Raw genomic sequence first — 24680 nt, 5'->3', positions numbered from 1 at the left:
TGTGAAAACTTTAGGGTGCAATAAATGTTCTTATGGTGAATACACTCCTCCCCTCTCTCTAAGGGGAGGCTGCCATACAAATGAAACACAAACTTCTGCATAACTCGAGAAATAATCAAGCAAATTGAGCCAGATTTGGTATGTGAGGATTTTTGGGTAAGAGAAATGTTTCTATGATGGTATAACACCCCTTCCTCCTCTGGCATGGAGAGAGGTCTCATAAAAACAACACACATATTTTAACCAAACATATTCCAACCAAACATGACAATTGAGAATTTTCGGAAATCTATGAAAAAAATGGAAAAGTTCGAAAAATTTATTTCTCATATGTTCTACAGTTACATATTGACAAGCGTTATTAGTCCATTTGATGTTGCCCTCCCCTCTCTCCAAGGGGGGCTCTGCCATACAAATTAAACACAAATTTCTACCTTACTCGGGAATTAATCAAGCAAATGAAACTAAACTTGGCATGTGAAGGTTTTAGGGTGCAATAAATGTTTCTATGGTGGTTAGACTCTCCACCTCCCTCTCTAAGGTTGAGCTGCCATACAAATGAAACACAAATTTCTGCATTACTCTAGAATTAATCAAATAAATGAAATAAAATTAGGCATATGGAACTTTTAGGGTGCAATAAATGTTTTTATGGTGGTTGGACTCTCCACCCCCCTCTCTAAGAGGGGGCTGCCATACAAATGAAACACAAATTCCTGCATTACTCGAGAATTAATCAAGCAAATGAAACCAAATTAGGCATATGGAAGTTTCAGAGTGCAATAAATGTTTCTATGGTGGTTAGACTCTCCACCCCTCTCTCTAAGGCGGGGCTGCCATACAAATTAAACACAAATTTCGGCATTATTCGAGAATTAATCAAGCAACTGGAACCAAATTTGGTATGTGGAGGTTTTATAGTGCAATAAATGATTCTATGGTGGTTAGATACTCCTCCCCCCTCTCTTAGGGTGGGCTGCCATACAAATGAAATACAAGTTTCTGCATTACTCGAGAATTCATCAAGCAAATGAAACCAAATTAGGCATATGGAGGTTTTAGGGTGCAATAAATGTTTCTATGGTGGTTAGAATCACCACTCCCCTCTCTAAGGGTGGGCTGCCTTACAAATGAAACTCAAATTTCTGCATTATTCGAGAAATAATCAAGCGAATGGAACCAAATTTTGCATGTGGAAGTTTTAGTGTGCAATAAAATGGAAAATCTGGAATGGAGAGGGGCCCCATATAAATATTAGGCTGTCAAAAAAGTCCTGCGGTATTTCCGCGAGGTGTCGTTGTAAGCGCGTAGTTCTAGTTGTATTCATTGTATCGAGTCATACTATAGCTTGTTGGAAAGGTATTTTTGCGCGCTATAATATAGTCCTTGACAGTGTTTTGTTTGGTTTAGTCGTTCGTGAGTTATAGTGTCGCAAATATGGAGCAAAATAAAAAGAAAATCCGACATATTTTACAGTACTACTATGACAAAGGCAAAAATGCATCTCAAGCTGCCAATAAAATTTGTGCAGTTTATGGACCCGATACAGTTTCCATTTCCACCGCACAACGATGGTTTCAACGTTTTCGTTCTGGTGTAGAGGTCTTCGAAGATGCGCCACGCTCCGGAAGGCCTGTCGTCGAAAATCGCGACAAAATCGCTGAATTAGCCGAGAAAGACCGGCATAGTAGCAGCCGTAGCATCGGCCAAGAGCGGGGGATAAGTCATCAAACCGTTATTAACCATTTGAAGAAGCTTGGATTCACAAAGAAGCTCGATGTATGGGTGCCACACACGTTGACGCAAAAAAACATCTTTGACCGTATCGACGCATGTGAATCGCTGCTGAATCGCAACAAAATCGACCCGTTTCTGAAGCGGATGGTGACTGGCGATGAAAAGTGGGTCACTTACGACAACGTGAAGTGCAAACGGTCGTGGTCGAAGCCCGCTGAAGCGGCTCAGACGGTGGCCAAGCCCTCATTAACGGCCAGGAAGGTACTGCTGTGTGTTTGGTGGGATTGTCAAGGAATAATCTATTATGAGCTGCTTCCCTATGGCCAAACGCTTAATTCGGACCTGTACTGCCAATAACTGGACTGCTTGAAGGTAGCACTCATGAAGAAGAGGCCATCTTTCATAAACAGAGGCCGCATTGTCTTCCATCAGGACAACGCCAGGCCACACACTTCCTTGGTGACGCGCCAGAAGCTCCGGGAGCTCGGATGGGAGGTTCTTTTGCATCCGCCGTATAGTCCGGACCTTGCACCAAGTGACTACCACCTGTTTTTGTCCATGGCGAACGAGCTAGGTAGTCAGAAGTTAGCCACAAAAGAGGCCTGTGAAAATTGGCTATCCGAGTTTTTTGCCAATAAGGAAGCGAACCACTATAACAGGGGTATTATGAAGTTGGCATCTCGTTGGGAACAAATCATCGAACAAAACGGCACATATTTGACTTAGAACAGATGATTGTAACTAATTTTATGAACAAATGAAAATTCAAAAAAAATACCGCAGGACTTTTTTGACAGCCTAATATTACACATATTTCAACCAAAAATATTCCAACCAACCATGACAGTTGAAAATTTTTCGGAAACTCTGAAGGAAAAGGGAAAATTCGGAAAATTAAATTCCCATATGTTCTACAATTACATAGTGAAAAGTGCTGTTAGTCCATTTGATGTTTGCACTAGTAAAATTGATCTTTGTTCGAAACTGGAAATGGATTTTAATGTGATGAAACGCAATCCTATATCTTTTTCTATCTATACTAATAAAAAAGTATCGCCGAATGTGTTGATAAAAGCAGAACTCGAAGAAGGAATTGTTCGATTTAGGGCTGTCTTTATTCTATCATATTTTCTGTATAAAACATTTAATCCATGTAACGGAGAAACATGTTATTTGCAAGTGGTTGAAAAATCTTGAACGTAAAATTTGATTTGAAAATAATCTGATATTATAATGATGATTTTTGGTATGAGTAAACGGTAAATTCAAAGGGTTCAAACAGAAGATCAATCAATGAACAGTTCTGCGATTGGACCCATGAACTTGCTCATAGTAAGAAAACGTGAATGTTTGAAGGTAACAAAAACAAATTTTGGGCGGGACGAAGTTTGCCGGGTCAGCTAGTGGTGGATAAATATGTGTCCTACAACTCTTCCATCCATCGCAACTGTTACGTATTTAGGGCAAAAAAGTTTTTCCAACAAAAAATTTTTCTCGAAAATTTTCTATTTTTTTTGTGTACAGTAGGGTGGTAATGGATGTATGGAACAAATTCTTCATCGAATTTCAAAAACCGACCATGTACATATCAAAACTTTGAAAGTTTTGAGGCACCCCTAAATCATGTCCGATTGAGCTGAAATTTTTCAAAGGTCATTTTTTGGGCCAATAAACAAAATGTACATGATCGGTTTTTGAAATTTGAAATGACCATTTTCGCTGCAACCCTAGTGTACAGTTATAGAAAAAAGACGGGTGAGTAATGTCGGGGACATAACCGGAGAGACGTAGGACTACACCAAGGGGTGTCCATTATTCGAATATCATGGAGCACAGATCCCAGAATGACCAACTTTTCATGTACAAAATCACAGAAAAAAAATCGAAGAATAAAATAAAACCTCAGCACTCAGCAAACACTCAGACGTTTAGATTAAAATACGAAAAAAAAAATTTGTCGTGCAAATGTCGTGCTGTGCAAATGTTGCAGGGATTCAGGGAATGTTCAGCCGGCAACGAACACATACTTGATGGCAAGCATATCGTAATAAGAATTTACCGTCTGGTATCGTGATATAATTGGGCTTTGCACTCCTCATGAATAACTGTGTTCTACTAGTCAAGTCCTCCATTTGATACCCATATTGATGGAGTTTAGAGAAAATATGTAATCCGCCATTTTGTGGTGGCGGCCATTTTGGATTTGCATTTTTCATAAATAACTGTGTTCTACTAGTCAATCCCTTTCATTTGATACCCATATTGATGGGGCTTTCAGAAAATATGTAATCCACCATTTTGTAGCGGTCGTCATCTTGGATTTTCAAGATCATGAAATACGCAGTTTTATACTGACTGCAAAGATAAAAGTGTGTTCCAAATTTCAGATCAACCGGTCAACAGGAAGGGGTCAAATTTCAATTAATGTGGTACAGAGCCATAGACAAACATGTTACATACAAACATACAAATATGTCACAGCTAAATAAAACCGTTCAAAAACTCCAGCATTCTATCAAATCGAGCGCGACTAGCCACTCATTCACCCGGCTCGACGTTTCCACCGCTTTTAACACACTTCGTTAGGCTCTCCTGCTGCACATCCCATTGAAACTCCTGTCTCTCACTCTTGCGGTATCGCACCGCATACACGCCTGAAAATGCAGCTCTTATGCTGAAATTTAATTTCAAGATAGCGTCTTTCCTGCTTGGCGTCCGAGGATAGAATGTGGCCAAGCTCCACCATCGCTCACTTTATATAGTCATATAGTTAACGTTGTAGCGACCGCCTATATTTATTTATAATCTCTTTTTTGTCTCCCTCCTTCACCTTGTCCATACGTTTCGCCCGTACCCGTGGTTGCTTGTAATGAATAGCTGTTTGCTGCGGGAGCGCGAACAAAATGTATGGGAAAGTAGGGAATTCTTTTTTCCAATTTTTCATCAATTTGAACTTTATATGAGCTGAAAACCGTGTAGCATATAAACAATTGCTGAGAATATTTCCTATCAATGTGTGTATTTGGAACCAAAATACATTCATTAATTGAGGAGGTATTGGCGTTCAAAAACTGAACACTTTTTCACAACGAAATATTGAAATGGGCCCCTATATTGAAAGGTTATACGTAGTCCTACGTCAAAATCAATAACACGTAGAAATAGATCCATGGTGACCCATGGATGCTAAAGTACAGTCTTCAGCTTGTTTTTGTAGTCAAATACAATTTGTTTCAATTCAGAGAGCAACGACAGCGACAGCTCTTGATCTTCATCTTTTAGGTATCAATACAATCCATTTCTTATTATCATTTCGACAGTGACTTACAGTGATTCTTAATAGGTACCTAAATCTACAACAACTATTCGATACCTGACCGACCGATCAAGAGATTTTTAGCAGATGGCTATTGTTTGAAAGCTGTCGTTGCTCTCTGAATTGAAACATATTGTATTTGACTACAAAAACAAGCTAAAACTGTACTTTAACATCCAATGGTCACGATTAATCCATTTCTACCTGTTTTTGATTTTTTTTCTATAACTGTACACAAAAAAAATGAAAATTTTCGAGAAAAAATCTTGAAAAAGTTTTTGTTAAAAAAAACTTTTTTGCCTTAAATATGCACAAGTTGTGATGTATGGAAAAGTTGTAGGGCACATATTTGTCTACCATTTCATCAAAATCTGAGATATGAGACCATTTTGAGAAAATCGACTATTAGTTTTTGAAATCGATTCTTTTCAGTGTAGGATTTCAAAAAACATTTTTTTTGTTTTTTTTCTGAAAGTTCAATTATTTTCCTAAAACTCTTCCATGGATCTCTTGTAGGACTCACTATGTTCGAGTAAAACAAATTTATAAAAAAATGATCAAAAATATTTGGCCCTTTCCATATGTTAGTCTAGATAAATTTTCGGAAAACTAAGTATGCCAAGTTGCTTAATTAGGTAAGGTCTGCACGACCAGAAAGTTTCATGAGGTTCTGAGTGGATCATGCCAATCCCATAGACTAGTTGACGCGAAATCCGTCATACACTATTTCTATGGAATGAACAAAGTTCAGATCGGAATGACGCGTTTAAAATCCTAGAGCCACCGTCCATTATGTTTCCGCATTTATTTGTTTCATTTCGATTATAAATAACAGATAAACAATTGGAAGATAGAATCCATCGTCCGATATCGTCAAACATCCTGCCAATCAGGTCATACCGGAGATAACGAAGATAAGCAAAACAATCATAATTTGAATTCACCCGATTCTTATGTGAAGCATCTATTATATTGCACGACAATGGATGAAATATTTCAGGAACTTCTCGATTTCGAGCAAATTTTATCGCAGAGATAACAATCAGGTCCAAACCGGTCCGATATAGATTGTACAAGTTTCATGACCCACGTAGGGAAATACAGGTTTGAAAAGATCCATATAAAAATCTAAGAAATTTGTTCGCTTCAGTGACTGGAGGCGCTTTACCCAATTGGGTTAGGAATACTTCTCTTTCAGAAAAGTTTTTTGATTACTAGTAATTGAAGAACTAAATCCAAATATTATTTAGTACCTTCTTAGGCTTCTTCAATGTTCCTCGAGTGTAGAGTATGGTTTATCGCAATAAATTTTTCACAAGACACTGTCATAATCACGCATAATTACATGTGCGGATGGCGAGTAAGTACTCGGTTATCAGTCGACTCGTAAACAAAAGCTACACCCAGAGGAGGAGACAATCTGACTAGATCCAACTGAAACTGACTCAGTCTGCGTTTTACCGCATTTCGAGACGATTCGCGAAACGAGAAACTATTTGTTTACCGAGTTGTGCCATATTCTTCCACTTGTAATTGCTTACAGCGAAGACAAAAACAAAATATGACTCAGGGAAAGTGGATAAATGTGGTAATGAATCGATCAAGTGCATATTTCTGTGTTCATTATTCGATATGATAACACTCTATCGATCAGTCGTCTACAAAAAGCATGGTTACGGACCACTATCCACCATAAACTTTTCGGGTGGTGGCACATTTTTCGCAAATAATCCGTAAATAATCGTAACATGGTTGTTGGCTTCATCTGCAGCCGTTTATGGAAATCCAAAGTGAGTGAAACACATAAAAACAAATGTTCACTCGACAAAAAACGATTAGAGGGACAGAGTGCGAAGTCGGAAATAGATGATTTTTGACATGCTGTAATTTCGTGGAAAATCAACGCATATCGATGGGATGTACATCATTGAAGCTACAACTCTCAGGCATTAGAATATTTTACGTACATATTTTTATCTTGGTGTGTGTAGGTGTAGTGGGCAGCAATATCGGGAAGAAATGAAGAATCGATTCTCTCTCTGTTTTTTCAAAGATTCTCTGGCCTAACACAATTTTTTGCTAACCAACTCAATAGCAAATCCAATTAACCTTATCAACCAGCTTTAATTTGGTGCCTAGAACGTTGCTGTAGGACGTTCCGTCTTCGCATTCTGTTCCTCTAATTTTTTTATCGATTGTAGTTACACCAAGGTTTTTTACGCGGTTTTTTTTACGCGGATTTTTCAATTAACGCGGTACCCGCGTAAAAAAAATACCAGTGCAATATCAAATCTCTCTCTCAGCTCACATTTCTCTCTTATATTCCCTCAGAGCATATAACGGTAATTAGTGCTTGTAGCGGAGCTTAGCGAAGGAATGAAAATATGTGCCGTATATAAAATATGATGGAAATTAGTGCCGCACCTTATCACGATTTTTAAGTGGATTTTAGGTGTTGGGTAACGGGGAGCTCACCGGGCGGTACAACGGGACGGGGTTTTTACAGGCAGCGATTCAGTAGCCAACGAAATTGCAGGAAAAAAACTACGGATTTACAACAAACGAAGGGCCTGTGAGGTTTTTAGTAGAATCGACAAGCCGTCACTACATTCTAACGTGGTACAGTAGAATCCCGATTATCCGCTTGTGGATTATTTGTGGAAGCGAGTTCCATAATAAATCTATAAGCCTTCCCAAAAAATTGTCAGTGAATGGTAGGCTTGTGTGCCTTTTTTGTTTTGGTCCAGGAGATGTATTTAAGTGGAAATTAGCATTTAGAGCTCGACAGTTATTCTCTAGACAAAAACTGTCTTCGACAAAGTTGTTACATACGCGCTCATTTTTATGTTATCAAAAATAGGGTGACCAAAATTTTCGATGAAATAAAAAATATAACTTTCTTATCTTTATAGATAGAGGTAAACATAGTTCGACAATGTTATAGTCCTAGTTATTTGAGACATCTTTGTAGAACAAAGTTTTTTTCTATCTCTTGAAATAACCGATATAGCGCCTTTTTTTAAGTTACGTTAGGAGCACCATGAAAAAAACTGTTTTTTTGCTCTTACTGTTATATTTAAAATTATACATACAAATTGTCTTCGGAAGACTTTTAGAGCTTACTAATACAAATATTTTGCGATGTAGAACTTGTCAGTATCTCAACTTTACTCATAGTCAGAGATGCCAACCTCCCTGATTTTTCAGGATTTCCCAGACTTTTTAGCACGCTCCCTGATATCCTGACAAACACTCAATTTATCCTGATTTTTCCTGATTGTTTGTACTCTTCACATTATTCGTAATAAATATACTGGTTTCCATGCCAAAGTTTTCTGTCATGATAGCTCTCCGGATCGCACTTGTATATATCTTACATGAAATTAAATTCTCTAGACGCAAAGCCGGACCTTTTTTATTATATCTCTACCCTCAATTGTTTCGTGGCTTTCCAAAGCAGTGCTAGAAAATTTCATGATTGTCTGACGAATTTATGAAATTACAACTAGATTAAGTTTGAGGAACAAAGTTGCTTTATTGAGGATAATGTGTATGTAGATGTGTCTCCAGAGTTATTAATGGAGGAATACGTTTCAGAGTGTAAGATTATGCAAGGGAAACATTTTTTTAAATCCACAGTCAATATAAAAAGATTTTATATGTAATTTGTTCGTCTGATTCAAAGTTGAATCAACTCTAATGATGGAACTATGGTAAATATATCTATAACCGTACAAAATATCATAAAAATTATATATGCTGTTCTCATTTGTTGAGTAAAGATTCATTCCAAAGCATGGACGATGGATTCAGTGAAAATTTGAATATTGATTTCTCTGTAATGGACTGTAGTGATGCTGTAGGTTTTGACGTAGAACTACGTCTTTCATTAAGGGTGTCAAATCAGAAAACAGGTCACGTTTTTATGAAATAAAGTTAACGTTAATAACTATTTTTGCCGCGAACGGATTTTGGCGATTTACATACTAAACGAATCGGAAATTCCGTAAGATTTGTTTAATATGCCATACATTAGAATCCCCTGGTTAGTAAATGGTTAAAATTCATGAAAACGTTAAGTGTTTCTATTTTCCCATACATTTGTTCTGTCCATTTGAGTGCTTTCCCGAACAGAGCTATCAATAACGAGCAACTAATCAACGACCAACGGAGGGGAAATCGTAGGATTTAAAGTCCCCGTGAACAAAGGAAAAGAAGAAGAATGAAGGGGAATACTTGCCTAGAGTATAAACAGTGGATCTCGCTGAGGCAAACTTTCATTCGGCATCGGACTGTTGAGTAATCCAGTTCACTTTGCTTTCGCTGCGCTTCGATCTAAGATTGGACCCCACCAGTGGTAATCCAACTTGGAAATCGCCGTTTGATATTTCTGTTCGTTTTTCGCGATGAGCGTGGAAGAAGAGGAAAGCAGGCTCGAGCCCTGCAAAAAACGAACGCATTGCCAGGGGCAATAAAATTTCGAGGTAAGCGTCATCTAATGATGCACGCGGTGTTGGTGCAGTGAAAAGCGCTCGCACTGAAACGAGCCTTCGCGAATGCGACACCGCACCGAACAACATCGAAGTAGGCGATTTCGGCGCGTCCGTCAAAAATGTAAACGCCCAGGCAGCAACCAAAATCAAGCTCCCCCCGCTGGTGGTGAAGGTGGTCGCTCTTGACAAACTCGTCAGCGAATTCGCATCGATGGGTGTTACAGCAGAGCACAAGCTGTGTGGCATAATTCAGTCTTTTTCCAAGCAGTTAACATTGTTGTTTTTCCGTCTTCATAAGGGCTTCATTGGTGCCTTTGAGAATGCATCAATGCATTAAACTGACGTTATGGCGAAGCAGACGTTAAGGTTGTGCACCAAAAAATATTTGGGAATACCATGCATCTTGAGTGTGTTACTGGAATGTTATAAGTTATTCGGGTTCGCGGGCCAGTCGCAAAACTTCCTTCAACTAGGATTGCAATTGGCGATAATATTGATCATAGTGAAGCATTGCTACTTTTTTCGAGGTTGTTATTAACAAAAATAGTTTATTTCTTGTTTAGTCATCAAGAAAGTAAATGGTCTGGAATTTTGTATGTGATTAGGTTTTGCTTGCCAGTAGCAAAACTTCCTCCACTAAGGGTGACAGCTGCGCTTCTCTCGAGCATGAGAAAGTAATACAACTCTTTTCGAGGCCAGTAATATTAACAGAAGCCTTTTTTTTAGAATAGCGCAAAATGATGTCACCCTAAATTGCAGCTCTCCCACGCGTTATACTAATGATGTCTTCGATCTTCAAGGGTATAACTTCGCAAAAACTGATTTCACACAGTTGTCTATTGTATTAAATCAAATCGACTGGTCCTCTGTAATGAACTGTCTCGATATTGATACTGCGGTCCACACATTCACTGCATCTGTTCGTCTAGCAATTTCTCAATGTGTTCCGCTGAACCGGCCACCCCAGAAACCGCCGTGGTCGAACGAAGAACTACGTAGAATGAAACGACGCAGCAAACTCGCTCATAGGACCTTCCGCAGATCTCGCTCTCTTCCAGATAAAATTGTATTCCATATAGCTAGCCGCCGTTACAGGCATTTGAACGACCAACTCTACCGCAAATATTCTGAATCAATCGAAAGGAACCTCAAACGAAATCCAAAATCATTCTGGAATTTTGTAAACTCAAAACGAAAGGAAACTGGGCTTCCAATCTCCTTATATCTGAATCAAAAAGTTGCAAACACTAGTTCAGAGAAGTGTGAACTTTTCGCCGAATTCTTCCGCTCTATTTTTGAAGTTGCGCCAGCGAATGAAGATTCCGTAGACCCACTGCACTTCACTCCATATGACGTGATTGAGCTGGATACGTTTGAGGTATCAACAGAAGAATTTGTAAAAGCCGTAAAGAAACTAAAATCGTCGAATAGTCCCGGCCCAGATGGAATACCTGCATGTGTTATTAAAAAATGCTCTGTCCAACTTATGAAACCATTGCTGCGCATATTCAACTTGTCCATGTCGTTGACCAAATTCCCGACTGACTGGAAATCTTCCTACATGTTTCCTGTCCACAAGAAGGGAAGCAAAACAGATGTCAGATGCTACCGTGGAATCACGTCTCTTTGTGCATGTTCAAAATTGCTGGAGATCATTGTTTCCAACTTTATGTTCAACAGAACGAAAGGACACATTTCTACAAACCAGCATGGTTTCTATCCCGGAAGGAGTGTAACCACAAATGTTACTGAGTTTACTTCGATCTGTCTCAGAAATATTGGACAGCGTAAACAAGTGGACACAATCTACACCGACTTGAAAGCAGCCTTTGATCGTGTTGACCACTCAATTCTTCTCCGTAAACTGCGTAAAATGGGCTCGTCTAGAAATTTTGTTCAATGGCTGGAGTCGTATCTCTGTAATAGAGCTCTTGCGGTCAAGGTTGGATCATCAACTTCAGACTGGTTCTGTAATCCCTCAGGAGTGCCTCAGGGAAGCAATCTTGGCCCTCTGCTATTCTCGCTCTACATGAATGACGCAACTTTACTTCTGGAGAACGGGTGCTATCTTATATACGCTGACGACACAAAAATTTTCGCGATCATTGATAACGAAGATAATTGTCGCCGGCTTCAGGAGCTACTGGACACGTTTGCACTGTGGTGCCGTGCCAACAACATGACCCTCAGCGTTCCAAAGTGCAACATCATCAGCTTCCATCGCAAGAAAGTTCCCCTGCTATTCGAATACGTTATCAATGGAACACCCTTAACGCGTGTGCAGACGGTGCGCGATCTCGGAATTACTTTGGACTCGAGCTTAACATTCAGAAACCATCATTCAGAAGTAATTGCGAAGGCACGACGACAGCTTGGTTTTATTGGAAAGGTGACGAAAGAGTTCAAAGATCCCTACACACTGAAATCGCTGTATGTCAGTCTGGTTCGTCCCATTCTTGAGACGGGTTCGATTATCTGGGATCCGTATCACAGTACCGCAACCGATCGCATAGAGGCCATTCAGCGAAAATTTGTGAGATTTGCGCTTCGCAACTTGCCGTGGAACGATCCGGTCAATCTGCCGCCCTACCAGGACAGATGCCAGTTACTAGGACTGGAAACACTAGAACAAAGGAGGAAGAATGCGAAAGCTGTTTTTGCTGCTAAGCTGCTGAACGCCGAATTCGACGCTCCAAACCTTCTGGCCCTAGTGGACATAAACGTTCCTGGCTACGCACTTAGGACCTTCGAATTCTTTCGCCTGCCACGATGGAGACAGGACTACAGTGGTAATGAACCAATACGAGCGATCATGCGTCATTTTAATGCCGTATTTTATATGTTTGATTTTAATGAGAACTCAGCTCAGTTTCGCACAAGGCTACGAAGAAATTAGAATTAAGTACTCTTCATTTAGACTATAAACGTTGGATGAAATAAAACAAATAATAATAATGATGAGAAATGTTTATATTGCTAGTAGTTTCAAGCCACCAATGTATGGCTCTGTATGCATGCTATGGTGAACGCTTGTTTGGCGCTTGGATTACGCTTAGTTTGTACGAACGACATCTAGAGGTGCGATTCCTTTGAGGCAATACTAAATAACATGTAGCATGATATTTGATACTTGCAAGTGTTGTCATTGTTTTTTGTTTACATGCGGTGCCAAAGATATATTGATGTAGTTATGAGATATGGAATAATGGTGCTGGTGCAACATGTATATAATCGACTGTAGCCGAGTCTATGTCAATTTGGAAAAAGGCCACCGGAATAGCCTTCGAGGTAAATTTTCAATTCATTGACATGAAATAAATTGCGACATACGATTGTTTTGCGAGGGCAAGAATGAATCACCAATCATTTATCGTCAACTGATTCTACAATGAAAAAATCATTTCAGAGATTATTCTACTAAGCAGTTGTTTCTAAAATTTCACAGCATTATAGAATAATATCCGTAGGTATAAACAAGCGATTTATATAAAATAACAGCGTAGTTCTACGTCAACAATGCGGTCGTATCTTGGACACATCCTCCTATACTTTTTCGGAAAAAAATATAAACGATCGAAAGGTTAGGCGAAACACTAGCATTTCCACATATGCGAGGGATTATACCATGCTTATTAATTCTTTTACATATTCGGTCTTCGCCCGAAGAAAGATATACTCTGTTTCTGGTGGGATGTGGAATGGATTCTGTATTATGAGCTACTACCAAGCAACCTGTTTCTCATATATATGGCTCGCAGCAATTTTCGACGAGGAAAAAAGCATGTTCTGGGAGGATAGAATATGCAAGCTATGTGAAAGATGGAAATGCGAAAGATTGTGAAACAGAACTATGGATATAAAATAAAATTATAATTCTTTGAATGAAAACTATGTTTTTGTTTTCCCAAAAATCGACATTAACTTTTCCGACAGACCATTATGAGCTATCCTGATTTATCCTGATTTTTATTTTCATTCTTCCTGATTCATAGTTATTAATATTTCTTCCCAAAAATACGCTCTCTTCAATTGTTTGTCATTATTTCTGGGGCAAACATAAACAAAGTTTATTGACGGCATTTGAAAGAGCATATTTCAATCTACATGATGTGTGATTTTCAACACTATGTTATTTTTTGCGTTTTAGTAAATTAAAATTGAAATGAGTTTTTAGGTAAAAAACCATCAATAACTTTAAGTAGGATTAAGATATTGACAAGTTCTGCATCGCAAAATGTTGGAATTGATAAGCTCTAAAAGTCGTACCAAGACAGTTTTGATGTAGAATTTGAAATATAAAAGTTAAAGCAAAAAACTGGTTTTTTTCATTTTCACCGTTCAACGTCTTGCTGGATTTAATGAATAATGAATTATTTCAATTGAAATTAATTGATTGTTTATCAAGTAACAACCTTCCAAATCATGCTCATTAGATAGAGAATTGAATCATTCATCTTTCCACATAATTAATTTTTTCTTGATCGTGACAGAGAAAAGTTATAAACTGAAACGTGAGCATGGGTTACAGAATTTTGGAAATCAAAAAAATTGTTCGAATAGAGTTATCGAGTCTTCCAGTCACAATTTTACACAATTTTATGAGAAAAGTTATAAGCCAAGTAAGTTGCATGGAAGAAATTAATTATGTAAAAGAAAATTGAAAAAAGTTAATTGAAAGGACCCAAAACACATTCTCGAAATAATACTTATTCGGTATAGAATATATTTATCTATCTTTAGCAAAATTTCCATTGGTCGGAAAAGGGTCTAAGAAAAGTTATAGCCCAAAACCTATACAACTTGTATGGGGGAAATAAATTAATTTAAAGAAAATTGAAGAAAGTTATTTGAAAGGACCCAAAACACATTTTTGAGAAAATATACTTTTATCCATCTTCAGCCAAATTTTCGTTGGACGGAAAAGAGTCTGAGAAAAGGTATGGGCCAAAATGTATACAAGTTGTAGGAGGGAAATTGATAAATTTATCGAAAGTGGAAATAGAACTCTTTCACACTTGAAAAAAAAATTAAGGAACAGAGCGCGAAATCGAAATTGTTAGGAGATTTTTTAAATGCTTCAAAATCGTGAAATATCAACGCATGAAGATGGGATATAAGTCTCTTTAACGCATAATTTACATGGATTTACACGGAATATTTTACAGAGAAATTTGTATTTCGATGTATGTAGATGTAGTGGATAAAAATATCGGGAAGAAATTATTTCTTTCTGTTTTTTCAAAGATAGCAAATCCAATTAACGTTATCAACTATCTTTCATTTTGGAGGCGATCTGGCATAGGGGTAACATCCATGCCTCTCTTCCAAAAATGGAAGTAAAAGTGACGAACCAGCCAAATTGAGTTGAAAATCACTATAATACAGATAAAAAAAATATCTTTCATTTGATTTCTATAACGTTGTTGTGGACCATTCAGTACTGAGATATTATTGCATGAACGAAAAATTTCGAATTCGTATTTGATAATAAATAGTTCAATAAATAATCATCGAAAAACAGTTTTGAAAACTCTAATAAATTCTATACACCCTGGATTTTTTTACGCAGGGGATAGAGTTTTGATATAATTTGTCGCGGTACACCATAGTAGATGTACTTTGAGTATTTTCTCATACCCTTTTCGGACCAATGAAAATTCGGATAAAGATAAATAAAAATATTCTTTATCGAATGAGTACTATCTCGAGAATGTGTTTTCGGTCCTTTCAAATAACTTTTTTCAATTTTCTTTAAAATAATTAATTTCTCCCATACAACTTATTTTTTATTAATTCCTTTATTTTTACAGGCTCAGTTACATAAGTTTTAAGGAGCCGAATTCTGAGCTATGTTTTTTATAACTATATATAAACAAATTCTATGGTTAGTAAGGTAGAAAACCTATTACTCGCAGTTGACTCCCTCCCATACAACTTATCCTATAACTTTTCTCAGACCCTTTTCCGATTAATCAAATTGTGGCTAGAAAATATTATAGATGAAATATTTTTCTATCGAATAACTTTGATAGCTCTATTCGAACAACTTTTTTTGATTTTCAAAATTCTGTATATTTTCCTACATTGACCCATGCTCACGTTTCAGTCTATAACTTTTCTCTGTCACGATCAAGAAAAAAATGAATAATGTGAAAAAATGAATGATTCAATTCTTTATCTAATGAGCATGATTTTGAAGGTTGTTACTTTACAAACAATCAATTTATTTCAACTGAAATAATTTATTATTCATTAAATCCAGCAAGGCGTTGAACAGAAACTTGCACACAACAAAAACTTTTATCCGCTGAACTTTCATCCGCTAACTTCACACATAGAGGCGAATGAACTGAAAAGTTTAAAGCCTCTTAAAAACATGCAAGCAAAGCAAGCAACTTCACACAAGTCAGAACGTGCGGTCTCAGGCGTATGTCTTACATATTTCTTCCCGGTCCTTAAAGTGTTAATAAAACATAGTTTTCATGCTGAAATATCTTTTTTTCGTGTGGTACAAATTTTCAGTTCTTTATTGCGTTATCCGCGTTTTTCGTTATTCGCGATGACCTTGCCAGACTATTCCGCGGATAATCAGAGGTACAAATTTTCAGTTCTTTATTGCGTTATCCGCGTTTTTCGTTATTCGCGGTGACCTTGCCAGACTATTCCGCGGATAATCAGAGTGCTGCAATATATTAATAAGGGAGTGGATTTAAACAAAACAACCTCAACCTACACTGCTGCCATCAATTTCACCCAGTGGAGAAATATTGGACCATTCTTAGTCAAACAAAAGCTTAAGAAAAGTAGCATAGTCACTATTCTAACTAAAAAATTCACTTAAATTGAGTAACGAACTTTCCAAGATATAATGCATTGTATTCGAAGAAATGTTCGCAATTTCGTCAATACACATCGGAATAAATCTTCGAATTCTTTGAATCTCCTTTATTTTTATTTCATCAAAACCCTAATTAATTCTCCGATTCCAGAAATAGAAATGACACACGAAATTGTCTTTGATAAAAAAAAGAAACAGAAACACAACTATGTGACTATAGCATTGCCCCGAGTCCATAGCCATCATCAATGGTTCAACTTTTGCTGGAAATGATTTCATTTTTTTCATTATTAAATCAAAAATAGAATAGTGAAGAAAACTAACAATCGAACGAGAAACAAACAGACAATGTTGTGCTATTGTATTATTGTTACATGCAGTGAAATAATAAGATGACATCGTGTGTTTGCTTGATTCAAAAGAGATTAGAAACAAAGGCAATGCAAATCATAATATTCATCAAATAATTAATAAGTGCTATTCTTCGGAAATGTATTGCAACAGATCTCAATGTCGAATGTGAATGAGTAATTCATTAATTCACCCATATAAATATATCCCCATCCAAAGCGAGTTTGTTGAGGCGCGATCTGAGTTCGTTAACCGCCGCTTGCCACTATTATAACGACCAGGTTAAATACCACCACGACAACGTATGATACATTAATTGCTTGTGACTAAAATCAGCTCGTTTCGGATTCACGGCCATGCGTGTCCCAACCAAATTGTTATTTCAAGCTGAGACAAATGAAACGAGGTAGGATGACGATGCGTTCCTGAAGGACGGCCACGCATTTGGATAATCATCGGTTGTTTTTGTCTAGTTTTTTTTTAACGCAAGAATTGAAGATCAGTACCTGAAAATATCATCAACTGAGTACCCAGCACCATACATAGCGTTTTCTGATCAACATTTGCTCAAAGCGATGATACAAGGTTTGAGTGATACACGTTTCCAAAATCTTAAAGAGGTGCAAGAATGGGAGGACGAATGGATTCTTTGGAAACCTACATCTTTTTATCGAGAGAGTCTTGGCCAGAGAGACGCAAAAAAATTAAGTGATAGCATACTTTCATTGAATTGATTTGTTTTTCTAATAAATGTTTTGACGTAGGACTACGTCTTTGATTTCTGTATAGGGAGATCACTCTACGAAAAATGTAACGTTTATTAAGAGTTTTCGGATGCATATTACGCAGAATCATTCTTACAACATATGTGTTATAATATATACCATCAGACGACAAATTTATTCAGCATTTTTTCGCCTGAGACATCAACAGTGGAAATAATAAAACAAGTGAGCAATTTAACAAATAAAAGATGTATGTTTTGCGAGCGGATGCGAAGGTAAATCATGTATTATGCATTCTTTCTTTCAACTTCGTTCCCATGATGTTGTATGAAACACAAAATTGTGTGAAATAATTCGTTCTATGTCGAAGTAATCAGATGCAAGATTTCATGCACACTCAAATTTCATGCAAGATTTCATTAAAGCAACGAGGAAAGTGTCACTCATGCAGCTACTGCTCCCGATGCCTTAAGCCCCATGAGAAGGATTTTTAGTTGGAGCAGATGGCAGAATTTGCGAGCGTAGTGCGCGTGATAGCATGCGCTGCCATAGCTACTCTTCCCATTGTGACGTCGATATTTGTGTTTATATTCAATTGCCTTCCACATCCATGTGGAAACGCTTTTTTTCGGCAAGTTTTTTATCAATTAAAAACAGATCTTTCCTTGGAGTTCCCACTGAATATGCGTATAATGTGACAGTGTACAGTGGATATTTGTCAAATGATGTCGGAAAAGATGAACAAAAGTGGTATTCTTGTGTGTCATTTTCACTCTCCCACCTTCATAGAAACAAACAAAGTTTCGTTATTTTCGCGGTGATATGATGATATTTTGAAGACTCCCGACACAGGCGTATGTTATTTGAGAAAAATAGTTTACAATTAAGCAACATTTCATTGAAAATTCTACTATTTCCGAGGACTAATAATAAGACTGTTCTCTGGACGTTTTTGCTCCTTAAATGGTGAAAGTAAGTCACAATACAATTATCATCTATTGAAAAACAATCAGTTACCAGATTTCATGAGCATTTTGGCTCATGACATCATTAAATTGTGAGTTGTTTAAATATTGTTTCGTTTCTTCCATATAAAGGGTTTTCCAACATTAAATTCCGAAAGTAAATTGAAATAAAACACACTTAGAATTCGAATTTCGATGAAACTTTTATTTCAAATTATAGTTAGGTTTATGCCATTATGTGTGAAATACAACATCATTCAAATGTCCACCTAGGGCTTCCTCGCACACCTTGATCCGGAGCAGGTAATTTTCGATGACTTTTCGGCACATATGGGGCGGTATCTCGGTCATAACTTCACGAATGTTGTCTTTCAAATGTTCAAAAGTTGGCATAGACACGGTCTTTCGCAAACCCCACAAAAAAAAGTCTAGCGGGTTCAAATCGCATGATTGGCATCACCAAAACGCGAAATCATGCGTCCCTCAAATTTCGTTCGCAAAATGGCCATGTTCGGTCGTGTTGTGTGGCACGTGGCGCCGTCCTACTGAAACCACATGTCATCCGTATCCATATCTTCAATTTGTGGCAAAAAAAAATCGGTTAACATGCGGCCATAGCGCTCACCATTCACAGTTACCGTCTCGTCGTCCTCATTTTCAAAGAAATACGGCCCGATGACTCCACCAGACCATAATGCGCACCAAACAGTGACTTTTGGCGGATGCAATGGCCTCTCAACAATCACGTGTGGATTTTCTGAGCCCCATATACGGAAATTTTGGGTGTTCACATAGCCACCGAGCTCGAAATGTGCCTCATCGCTGAAGAAAATTTGATGCGAAAACTCAGCATTTTGCTGCTGTTGTTCGTTCACCCAATCGACGTATGCCCGACGCATTCCATGGTCACCACGCTCTAATTTTTGTACCAGTTGGACTTTATATGGATGTAGGTGCAAGTCCAAATGCAAAATTCGCCACAATGATGTGTTTGACAAGCCCAATTGCTGAGGACGCCGTGGAATCGAAACATTCGGGTCAACCTCCACACTGGCAGCAACAGCAGCAATATTTTCGGCCGAACGCACATTACGATGATGCACAGGTCTCACAATATCCGATACAGATCTAGATTGTTCGAATTTACGCACTACATTAGCGATTGTGTGCTCTGTAGGCCGTCCATGACGACCAAAATCCGTCCGTAATGCTCGAAAAACATTTGCCGGTTTTTCATCATTTTTATAGTATAAGTCAACAAAATTAACACGTTGTGCGAAGCTAAAACGATCCATATTGTAAAATGGCAGACATTCAACTAACGATATGACGCTTTGGTTGACAGCTATGTCAAACGATTGTCAGCGCAGGGCTGTATACTTTCGGAAGCCCGAAATGGAAAACCCTGTACATTTCATATTGAATGCAAATAATGACAACACCATATTTTGTTTACCAATACAAATATAATCTGCCTACTGCTCCACCTCATATGTACCTCATTGCCTTAAGCTGGATTTAAAGCAACTTTATATTCAATGTAATCAATGACGATACATTTTTTTATTTACCGATCCACATATACTTCATCTGGTAGATGAATGATTAATGAAAGTCAGTGTGACACATAACAGGGTGTCAGTTAGACAGCTCAACTTCCTGCCAGAAGCTTATTTTCTTTTTTTTGTTCGTTGACGGTTATGAGTACATATAACAAACTTCTCTGGACTACTATTTGGAGTTTCAAAAGAGTTAAGCTAACAGATTTCTGAACAATGAAGAGAATTTCATCCGAAAAAACAAATGTTCTGAACAATCACAGTCCTACGTTAAACTAGGCTCAGACCCTTCTACTTTTTTTTCTTAGCCTGCTTTGGGCGGAACTAAGCAATGTTCCTTATAATCCATCTGTTTCAAGTATCAGTTGAATGTTTAGCCTCTTCGACAATCGACAATCACTCAAGATGGAATAACATGGCATCAAGGCTTTAAAAAAAATGTCTATGCCAAATGACCGAGTGCCCAAAAGATAATTTTCGACCAAAATTTTTTTTCGAGATTTGGTGATTGGGTGATTTTATTGTTGTTAAGAAACTCAAATTTTGACGAAGACCATTTTCATTGGGACCCTGAACCATACAAAAACATTTCTATATGACAGTGGATCTCGATGATTCATGCAATTTTAAGACATTTGACATCGAAAAGTTATTTTGAAAACCCCGATTTCATACCTATTGATTCTCATTGACTCTCATTGTATGATTATAATCCTACGAATTGAATTTGAGTAGAAAAGTTAGCTTCCGAAGCCATTGCAGAAAAAAACAAACACCGGCAAAACAGAATGGTATGTTGAAAGCGTTGCATTTTGCCTTTTAAATATAAACCAAGGACGCTTCAAATTCAATAACAGGCAAATACGGAGAAGAAGCGCACACGACGCGGCATGTAGAATTCACTGGAATAAACAAAAGCAAGGTACGTGTGCTTGTTTTGGTATCGCTTCGGGTTGTGCACGCAAACAAGGTGAGTTGGAAGAGAATTATTTTTGTCGTATACTATATTGGTTAATATGGCAAAATGTGAGTGCTGATTGATTGATGAGCTATAATTATAACAATGGCAAAAACTTGCTTGGAGAGAGTAATACCTAATCTCCTAACTTCATCTTCATTTAACAAGCATCAATATTCCAAAACTACATCCCCTTAATTATGGATTTACTACAAATATCGTATCAAGTATCGTTAAAAATGCCAAACCTGTAGCCGCCAGAAGCATTACATCAATCAATTCAGCGCGCGTTGAGGGCTTTGAGCCATCATCATACTCCCCACCCATGCACAGACACTAGAAATACAGCATCCGCGAACCGGTTGGTCCTCTGAGCGGCTTGCGGTGAGCAATTCAACCTGACGCAATCGCATCGGTTGGCAGTTGATTGAACTCTAAGTATGTTGACTAGCGAAAATGCATTCAGCGGCCGATCGCGATGAAACGACTCGTGGATAGCCTGTTTTCGTGTAGATGATGTTCGAAAGATTTGACCTGCCCCGAAATGTGACAATAAATGACGAATAATATAACATTTGATTGATTTTGCCATGTGATTTATTGAATTAATCAATGCATAAGAAAAATATCTGCGAATAAGTGGCGTGAAAGAGATCCCCCCATAACACCAACGAAGCTCACAAAAACAACCATAATAACAAAAAACTGCGCCAACGCGGAGTCTGTGGAGCACACAGAATAACAAGTAGTGAAATATAAATAAAACATGAACCGATGGTTTTCAGCGAATGTGCGAAATAAAGGTGAGGGCATCAAAGGAACTGCTAGAAGATGGCTCGCTTGTTAATGGACTAAAATTAAAAACAAACACCGTGCCAATATAATGTCATATTTTTTCACGTGGTTGCTTCCTCGTGCAAAATTTTCCCCAAATTGCACGGTATGAGAGGAAATTACCGCACGAATATTATAATGTTTTCGGTTAAAATTCCTTGCGCAATCAGCCGTGAAATAAAAGTGCTTCAGCAAAATTAATCGACGATATATGATAGCCAACATTCGGTTCTTGTCAGATTTCAGTCAACTTTTAAAATTAGCTTGTTTATTTTTCTCCCCACAGGTTTATCTTTCTTTCGTTTGTTTGCAATGTTTTCGTTCATTCGTGACTTGTTGAGCGGTTTGGGTTCTATCCCGTGACGTCAGTTTCTGAAGACAGGTTCCAATTTGCTACGCCCATTCCCCTTTGGTTCGACTATAGCTTTGATAACTAAAAATATATGGCGAAACAATATACAGTGACGAACAAAACAATAAGACCTCCTGCATGTATAACACAAGTTTGACAAACTTCAATCAGCACTCACATTTTCACATATATAACTTCAAACAACCGTTGATTCAAAAATAAAAAAAATAACAAATTTGATGGAAGAACCTACCCCGTTCGTACATAAAATTGACAATCAAAGAACATGCGGAAAAAAACATAGTCATAATAATAAAACTTCAACAGCTTCAATGATTTGGTCATAGAATTATCAGATGGCCAACTAGGTTTTTGTTATGTTTTTATGGATATGCAATTCTATCGTGAAAGAATTGTTACAAATGACCCACTCGATATGTTGTCTATCAGTACATTTTTGACATATTTTTGGCAGAACTCAAATACGCTTATAGTAAAATTCTTCGTCTTTTTAGCCTATTTTTAGCAATCGTTGATGTCTTCATATGAGCAAAACTGCTGATCACTCAAACCATGTGCCATCGAATAATCGGATGGTGCAATGTCTGAGGAATATGGCAGACAGGGTAGGGCATCCCATTCCATGAATATTTCGAAGAAGGTCAAGGGTTTGGCAATGTAAGGCCGGACGTTTTCCCAGTGTAGAAAAACTTTTCGTACTGTGGTCACTTTTCGCGCTGTGCTCCACCTAATCGCATCAATTGAATTTGATACCATTTCCGAACGAAGGTTTCGTTCGGTTTCAATAGCTCATAATAGATAACACCGACCTAGATTCATCAAAAACAAAACATAATCCTCCCAGCGTGATTATTTTGGCGAGCCCACGTCGTAAATAAGTTTCTGGGGCCGAAGAAGGTTTTCATGGTAGTTTGAGACCCCTCCCTCCTCTCTAAGGGGGTGGTTTGGTGGGGGGCTCCTATACAAATGAAACACAAATTTCTACATTACTCGAAAATTAATCAAGCAAATGAAACCAAATTTGACATGTGGAGGTTTTAGGGTGCAATAAATGTTTCTATGGTGGTTTTACACCAGTTGTGAAGAATTATGGAGATTCCCGTGTGAAGCACGTGACTGACTGTTGCTTATCGTTCCTGCCCCAATAGCTCCCACAGGTGAGTTTTGACACGATTCGGCCGACAGTGGTCTGACGTACACAATGTAGTTATGAAGAAATCAAATCTAAAATCCTAATCAAAAATCTGTTGATGCCCATGTGCCATATGAAATGGTCCATACCAGAAAAATAAAAAGAAGAAAAAAACGAAGCAGTGGACCAAAATACAAAGAATAAATATGAAAAAAAACTAACATTTAGTTCAGCGAATATATGCTTAAAGTGTAGGAAAAGATAATGAAAAATATCTACCAGTGTGTGTTGAAAATTTAAAAAAGGAATGCAAAATTTCTAAATTCTATAGGCAGCAAGTTGGAAGGTGATTCGTTTGTAGCTAAGAGGTAATCGTTCAGTGCCATGTGACGAAACGTCTTATGGACTCGGAAACTACTGAACCGATCGACATGAAAATTGGTATGTAGGGGTTTTTGGGGTCGGGGAAGGTTCTTATGATAGTTCGCCCCTGCCCCTCTCTAAGGGGGTCTCGGAAACTAATCAAGCAAATGGAGCCAAATTTGGCATGTGAAGATTTTAGGGGGCACGAAACGTTTCTATGGTGAACAGACACTCCTCCCCCTTCTCTAAGAGAGGAAAAAGGGGAGGGGGATCTTTATTGTATCATATTTTCTGTATCAAACATTTATTCCATGTAACGGAGAAACATGTTATTTGCAAGTGGTTGAAAAATCTTGAACAAGAATTGTGTCTGAAAATAATCTGATATTATAATGATGAGTTTTGGTAGAAGTGCTAGGAATTTCATAGTAGAAGGTAGCTTCGACGGGGTCGATAAGAAGATCAATCAATTAACAGTTCTGCTATTGGACCCATGAACTTGTGCTTAGTAAGAAAACGTGAATGTTTGAAGGTATTGATAACAAATAACAAATTTTGGACGGGACGAAGTTTGCCAGGTCAGCTAGTATATTCATATTTACGGTGAATTTATTCATCTGAAGTAGAACTGCATCCAACTTTAGCAATTTCCCACCAGTGAGGAATTCACAAGCGTTTATATATGCTGAATTTAAAGGGTGTGTCACATCAAATTGCATCACGGAATAAACGCTGTAGAAATTCGCCCAGTAGACCGATCCTTTTGAAAATTTCAGACAGTAAAATAAAAACTATTAAACAACTTTTGGCATTTTCTTTTTATTCATACTTCGAGCCCAAGCCCGTATGCTCGCACCTTCTTCTTTATCCCGTCCATAAGGTTCTGTACAACGTCAGGTTGTAGTTTTTTTTTCAACAGAAATCCATTTTCTCTTGAAGTCCGCCTCCGATTTGACAACTTTTGGATTCTTCCGGAGGGTCTGCTTCATAATCGCCCAATATTTCTCTATTGGGCGAAGTTCCGGCGCGTTGGGCG

The 24680-nt window shown here is 37.8% G+C and overlaps 2 protein-coding genes across 6 annotated transcripts in view; one reads left to right on the top strand and one right to left on the bottom strand.

The window, feature by feature from the left end:
• The window catches only part of LOC129764161 (protein FAM13A), a 114578-nt gene that overhangs the window by 30404 nt on the left and 59494 nt on the right, over positions 1-24680 (bottom strand). The window lies entirely within an intron of this gene.
• The window catches only part of LOC129764163 (SH3 domain-containing protein Dlish), an 89488-nt gene continuing 71341 nt past the window's right edge, over positions 6534-24680 (top strand). Inside the window, exon 1 of the mRNA XM_055762994.1 lies at positions 6534-6843. Within this exon, the coding sequence (XP_055618969.1) occupies positions 6831-6843 (13 nt within the window). The 5' untranslated portion in view covers positions 6534-6830. The remainder of the gene's footprint in view (positions 6844-24680) is intronic.

Source organism: Toxorhynchites rutilus, chromosome 2, assembly GCF_029784135.1.
Source record: "Toxorhynchites rutilus septentrionalis strain SRP chromosome 2, ASM2978413v1, whole genome shotgun sequence".
In the NCBI taxonomy this organism is placed as follows: Eukaryota; Metazoa; Arthropoda; class Insecta; order Diptera; family Culicidae; genus Toxorhynchites; species Toxorhynchites rutilus.
This window is presented reverse-complemented; position numbering and strand designations above follow the sequence as displayed.